This window comes from Coregonus clupeaformis, chromosome 10 (genome assembly GCF_020615455.1).
Source record: "Coregonus clupeaformis isolate EN_2021a chromosome 10, ASM2061545v1, whole genome shotgun sequence".
In the NCBI taxonomy this organism is placed as follows: Eukaryota; Metazoa; Chordata; class Actinopteri; order Salmoniformes; family Salmonidae; genus Coregonus; species Coregonus clupeaformis.
The window spans coordinates 16,064,383-16,071,610 of NC_059201.1; the positions used below are offsets into that span (position 1 = coordinate 16,064,383).

Genomic DNA, 7,228 nt, shown 5'->3' on the forward strand with positions numbered 1-7,228 from the left:
GGCTCCTCTCTCTCTCCCTCTGCTCTCCCAATCTGGATCTAAAGCCAAGCATCCTGCACTGTAGCAGAGGACCTTGTTGCTATGTGTCGTTGCCTCACTGCATTTCCATGGCGACAAGCACAGACAACATTTAAGGCTATATTAGTTGTCCCTTTCAATTCATGGTGGATGCTTCCATTTTGAAATCTCCATGTTGCTGTTTTGATGTTGTGTACTAGTTTTGCCTCTTATCACTTGCATTGATATATACTTGCACATGACACATTGTTTTTCACTGTAAGATGGATAGAATTATTAGAAAATATTAATTAATTGTATTACTATTGTACTGATGCTTGTCACTTTATTTAAATAACGTGTTATTGCAAGAACATAATGAGAAACTTTACATGGCTGCTGTAAAATGTGAAAATATAAGTATTCCTACAGCATTCCTCACTGTTCATTGGAAACATGAGTAAACTCAGATATGTCCATAAATGTTATTTCAGAACATATAATTTATACAAACTAAGCATAAAATAATCATACATTTTTACATAAAGTTTAGGTTTAGGCCTGTAATGAAACAATAGTAAAAGGTAATGTCACAATAATTTAATATTTCACATTAAAACAACGACACTATGATCTTGTGTTGGGGACCTTACCTGAATAAATCCCGTTATACCAATAAATAATAAGCCCCTATTCAGAGGCATACATGTAAACTGACCAGAAAAACCACAGAGCCCTATAGGCTTTCACTAGGCTCCAGAGTTTGTCTTGGTCAGGTCACAAACTCTGGGTGCTACGAGGAGCGAGGGCTGTCAATATTAATAATCCATGTTGAAGTGTGTTGTCCGCTGTGTTTAGCCATGCTCCTCTGGTATCTGTCCAGGGATCCTGACCCCCTGGTCCAGAGTGTTCCTGGGGCTGGAGTTGGCGCTGCTGGAGCACGTGTCGGCTGTGCTGCTGGTCCTCTGAATGAACTGGAGGAAGTTCTCCTGCAGGGAGCCTTCGTGGCTGGAGGCACCCAGCTCCACCGGCCTGGAGGAGCAGCAGCGCCGGAACTTGACCAGCTCCTCCCTGATCTGCCTGTTGAGCAGGCCATAGAAGAAAGGGTTGACAGCGAAGGAGGAGTAGGCCAGCCAGGTAACAGCCTCCTCCACATCTCCGGGGCTCTGCAGAGATGAGCTGAAGGACAGGTGCAAGTGGAAGCAGAAGTAAGGCAGCCAGCAGAGCAGGAACTGGCCCACGATGATCACCAGGGTGTGGGCAGCCTTACCCCCGCTGAAGGCCCTCTCGGGGGATAGTCTCTGGGGCAGGCTGCAGGTAGTTGTGATAATGGTGGTCTGGCTGTTGATGGAGTCGGAACGGTTGGCACGTTTGGCTGGGTTGGACGAGGCCCAGGTGGTGGGTGCGGGTGTGTGCTGCAGGGCAGCCGAGCGTGCCACCTTGTACACGTTACAGTAGACTGCGAAGATGACCACGGCGGGTAGCAGGAAACACACCAAGCTGAAGAGCACAGCGAACACCTTCCTCAGCCGACTGTGGCTCCAGTGGAGGGAGCAGTGGTTGGCAGCGATGGAGCTGTGGGCCCCGTAGGCAGGCCAGCCAAACAGGGTGACCAGGGCCAGCAGGATGGACTTTACCCAGATGAAGAGCATGACGCCAATGGCAAGGTTGATGCTCATTTTCACCTCGTAGCGCATTGGATGGACGATGTAGTAGTAGCGCTCCACACTGATGGCGGTGATGGTGAGGATGGAGGCACAGATGAGGAACACATTGAGGAAGATATAGACCTGGCACTCCAGCACGGTGAACACCACAGTGCCAAAGAAGGGCGAGTTGGAGATGATACCCAGGGGCATGAGGAGGATGGCACACAGCAGGTCCACTGCACACAGGTGGCACACAAAGGCAAATCTCTTCAGGTGAGGGGCGCGGGCTATGGCCACCATGACTCCAGTGTTGGCCAAAAGGGCGATGAGGTTAAGGGTCACCATTGCAAACAGCCCAATCAGATCCTTGATCTGAGACTGGGAGCTGGTGACCACTCTCACCTCTGCAGGAACTGTGGGGTTGGGTCCCCATAGGCTGGTTGTGAGGTTGGCCCCTGTGCGATTGGGAATAGAAGCCGGCATCGGACCAGACTTCTCCATAGTTCACAGAAGACTAGTCATCATTACAGCAGCAGGCCCGATTGCAATGTTTACTTTCTTCTCTTTTTAGGATATGTCCTGTTACACAGACAAAAACACAATAAAAATGTTTATATGATCTTGAAATGTCATGCTAATGCAGCTTAACAGATGGTTTACATCTATCCAGCTAACAACAAACGTTCCCACAACTTTAGAGAACGTTCCCTTAAAAGTCTCATTTGGTCATTACCTACTGTTTTCAAAGGACTGTTCCAGTGATCTGCAAGGACTGTTTCCAAGAGACCATTCCCTTAATGTCAAACAGAAATTACCCAGAATGTGGTTACCATGTTCTCAGAATATTCAATATTAATATGTTGCAAGAACATTCCTGTGTCCAGTTTTCTATGGGTTAGGAGAATATTCCATCAACATCCCACCAAACGTACACAGAACATGGTTGCCATGTTCTCAGAATATGAAATATTAATGTTCTAGACACTTTTCATGGGAACGTTGCAAGAACATTCCTGTGTATCAGTCGTCAGGACGTCGCCTGATGGTCCCAAAGAAACATTCTCCCCCCAAAATAATTTTCATCATTACACATCACCCCTTGTTACTGTGGATGAGCCCATCAACACTCTGATTGGTGAAGCACTGATCCATTCACAGCTCTTTGTTTGTTGGCAAGGTCAGAGACACAAACAAACAATGCTTTTAACATAGTGTTTTCAACTTACATATTTGACACATACATGATTACATTGTGCATGTTCATTTATACAGTAATTATTATTCAACATGTCGTCCCCTGGCATTTGAACTCACAACCTCTTGGTTCACGGCATAATGATCTTCCTGCTACGCCACCATGTCTGTGTCCGTTACCAGTTAATCTGACTATTCGCTCATCATTGATTTGATTTACTTATTTCAGCAATTTTAGGGCTTTTTGAATAGTTGTCTAATGTTGGTGGGGTAAATAACCCTGTTTTAATGTAACTCCTGAATCACTATGATCAATAAAAGTGTGTACTTTAGTGTACTTTAACAGAGCTGAGATTAACATTTAGGGTAAAATAAAAGTAAGAATAGCTGTGTTTATGTCAAAGCAACTTTATCTCCCATCCAGGCCCATCCTACACTACGCTACAGTATGTGTGTGTACTGAAGATAAGAGAGGGAAAACAAAGACTTTTGGTAAGCCTGATGGTTTCAGTTGCTCACTAACAGTAAGCTCTATCAGGGTTTCCCAAACAGAGGGTAAGACTGCCTAAGGCCTTCGTTCATGTCCAACAGCATGTCACAACGCTCGCCAATAAATTTACCTGAGTCACCTCTCGAAATCTACATTTATTGATAGTTTTTCTAAATTATATAATTTCACTTTGATTAGAAAAAACATGTCCAAATACATCAGTCTGATATAATCGAATATAGTAAAAAAAAAAGAAAAAAGAAAAGCTAATTAATTTGTAAAATGTTGGTTATGATTTACATTACTAGAGCATTATAGTCACAAGGGGATCCCTGCCCTGGCTTGAAGCCCCTCTAGTTCACTGCTTGGAGGTTATCGGACAAGCCAAACTACCAGATCACATGGACGTAAAACCAAGACATTTATCTCTGCTAAGGACTGAAAATACATGCATTTTTACTGTTTTGATAAGAAAAACAGATGTGAAAGTTGATTCTGAGTTCAGATAAAGCACTTACAACAGTTTGTCTGAAACCTATAGTCCTTACTCCTTGCTACATGGTGTGTCTGTATAGCATGGATTTGGGGAACACTAAGTAGATAATAGTAATGGGCACATTAGATACTGTGTGGGGCACCAGGCCAATGGAGGGATTGTGATGTTTTTACCCATAAATGCAGGGTTATGCAAGTCTGCCCTCCTTTCTATCCAAACACTGACCAACATCAACCTTCCACTCACAGAGGAAATCAAAGAAATTCTACTTACTTTCGGTTTTGGCCCACCAGCTTCAAACAGCTGTAAATATTATATATTTTTGTTATTGAAAATATATTTCACAGTGATTTACATTTACATTATTTAGCAGACGCTCTTATCCAGAGCGACTTACAAATAGGTGCATTCACCTTATAGCCAGTGGGATAACCACTTTACAATGTTTTATTATTATTATTATTATTATTTTTTTGGGGGGGGGGGGGTAGAAGGATTACTTTATCCTATCCCAGGTATTCCTTAAAGAGGTGGGGTTTCAAATGTCTCCGGAAGGTGGTGAGTGACTCCGCTGTACTGGCGTCGTGAGGGAGCTTGTTCCACCATTGGGGTGCCAGAGCAGCGAACAGTTTTGACTGGGCTGAGCGGGAACTATGCTTCCGCAGAGGTAGGGGAGCCAGCAGGCCAGAGGTGGATGAACGCAATGCCCTCGTTTGGGTGTAGGGACTGATCAGAGCCTGAAGGTACGGAGGTGCGGTTCCCCTCACAGCTCCGTAGGCAAGCACCATGGTCTTGTAGCAGATGCGAGCTTCAACTGGAAGCCAGTGGAGTGTGCGGAGGAGCGGGGTGACGTGAGAGAACTTGGGAAGGTTGAACACCAGACGGGCTGCGGCATTCTGGATGAGTTGTAGGGGTTTAATGGCACAGGCAGGGAGCCCAGCCAACAGCGAGTTGCAGTAATCCAGACGGGAGATGACAAGTGCCTGGATTAGGACCTGTGCCGCTTCCTGTGTAGATGGTACAATGACTCCCTACACTATTAAGTGCTTGTTTTCTCACATAAACTGAAATTGAGCGAACAGTGTAGAATTTTAGCAACCAGGAAATGACAGAGCGATTCCTACATTGGCCTGAATTCCACTAAATAACACAGACACAAAGTCAAAACAGCTTTCCCATTTTGACAACAAATGACAGCCCGGCGGGAGAAATCAATAGGCGAATATCACAGCCAATCACAACACTCGCGGGTAAGTAATACTGTGAAACATTATAATTCTACTATTACTGCAGATATATTATGGACATTTTCTAAAATTACTTAAAATAGCTTGTTCCCTCAACTCTCAGCTAATCTATAACAATGTGATGAAACGTTCATGTGATTACACTGTATGATCAAGTGCACAGTGCATCTAACATAATGTACACCTGTTAGCCATGCATCCTGTGGCAGATGTATGTTATGGAGATGGGAACTCTGAGTCAAAATGAGTAAAATTATCAAATAAGTCTCATAACCTACCCATAATATTAGATGATATGTCCAGTCCAATTAAAAGAGATAAGGATTTTTTATTCGTACTTTCTGGATATCCAAGAGGTTGTTTTAGTGAGGAGACCTCAGTTGAGTAGACCTGAAAAGGTCCAGGTAGACCAGTTACAGTTGGTATTTCCACTGGATGAGCAGGACAAGTTCCACACTGGTGAGGGTTCCAGGTAGAGGTAGCCAGAGTGGGTTGTCCAGAGGTTTTGAAGTTCAGTCTCTGGTATAGGTGTACTCCAGAGGGAATATCCCTTGTCCAGACCAGGCTGGGGTAACAGAGGGACACTAGTGTAGTCCCTGATAAACGTGAGAGGATATCCTTTCTCTCTCTCAACCCTCCTCCTTTTACTCAATCACTGTGTATGGCAGTGACTGTCACACATTGTGTGCTGTGTGAAAAAAAAAAATTCAGACACACACTCCACTGTCCCCTCAAGAGTCAGGTCTTCCCTGGGTCCTAGAGCACACCCATTCACAATACTGGCACCAGCTGTGTGGTAACAATAATAGAATAATAATAACTGCAACTGGCATGTACAGTACATGTTAACATGGCCTTTTCCAACAATGTGTTTTTGTATTATTTAGAGACAAATATTTTATTTTTTTACCAAATATCACATTACTCAGAGTGAAGGTTAATTAAAACAATTTGCTATAATATTTTCCTGAACTATCATCTATTCATTTAGTAATTGACCCAGCTGTGGTGATGACAATTCTATCAATCTTTGGATGACAATGTTCAAAATTGAGTGTTAGGAAGAAACTGTAATGGCAACTGTGTGTGTTGGTGATGCTGTTTAATTGAAATGCTGTAAGTGTTGAATGGGGTCACCAGATCCAACTGTGCATATACAGTGTATTAAAAACATGTTGGGCAACAACCACTAAACAGTGTCAACCAACAGTGACATCAAAAGCGCTGAGGTATAACTAGTTATTTTGCAGAAAACACTGGGAGCAGGGCACAATAATAAAACTAAGAAAAATCAAGATGAAAACCTGCAGAGAGAGAGATAGGCAACAGACAGAGGTCTGACTGCTAGCTTGAGGGTCATTTTGTTTATTGAGCCTGTATCATGAGTTCAAGTAAATAGATCACATGCAAAAAGGCTGAGGTGGTTACATTCAACAGGGTCTGAGACAGTGCTCACTAGTGGCACCTCCTGGTGGGGAGGCAGAAGGACATTCTCTTAACAGGCTGCTGTGTGCAATAAATAGGCCTCGTATTCATAGTGTCTCAGGGTAGGAGAACTGATCTAGAATCACTTATTCTTTACGATATAAAAGGCTAAAATGATCCTAGATCAGCACTCCTACTCCGAGACGCTTTGTGAATATGGGCCCAGGCCACTCCATAAACTGAGACAAGCACATTGATCACCACAGGCACTTTCAAAGCATTGATAGGCAACACATGAACAAAAACAGTGCACTGGGATTATAGATTGGCAAAGCTGCATCTTCTCCTTCATAGACACACACTAATGTATAGTCAAATCAAACTTTTGTTGACATATACAGAACATGGAGATCATCTCTACAGTTATTCCCTCAATCAGGCATTTTACTCCATGCCGATACAGCATATATATTCTGTATTGAATTATGTTGCATGCACTAACATTCATATAGTATATTTTTTCACCTAAAGTAGGTGAGTGAAAATAAAAAGCTTTATACAAGTATATTCAGAGTAGGAAATACAGAGCGAAATTAAACAGATAATGTGCAGAACAAAGATACAGGTAGGTACTGTATTGCATTAGTAAAAGGTACAGTATTCACACTTTATATCCAGTAAAGGAAAAGAGTATAGTCCTCCCATAACAAAAATGACAGTTGCCAAATAG

General features: G+C 43.1%; 1 protein-coding gene across 1 annotated transcript; it reads right to left on the bottom strand.

Moving 5' to 3' along the window:
- Positions 1 to 351: 351 nt before the first annotated feature.
- On the bottom strand, positions 352 to 2,210 carry LOC121575917 (probable G-protein coupled receptor). Its single transcript, XM_041889209.1, has one exon. It carries the CDS (start codon positions 2,145 to 2,147, stop codon positions 852 to 854), a length of 1,296 nt encoding a protein of 431 aa, XP_041745143.1. The 5' UTR covers positions 2,148 to 2,210; the 3' UTR covers positions 352 to 851.
- Between the last annotated feature and the right edge of the window lie 5,018 nt (positions 2,211 to 7,228).

Excerpts from the sequence above, each read along its gene's own strand:
- LOC121575917 (XM_041889209.1), bottom strand. The coding sequence starts at position 2,147 with ATGGAGAAGTCTGGTCCGATGCCGGCTTCTATTCCCAATCGCACAGGG.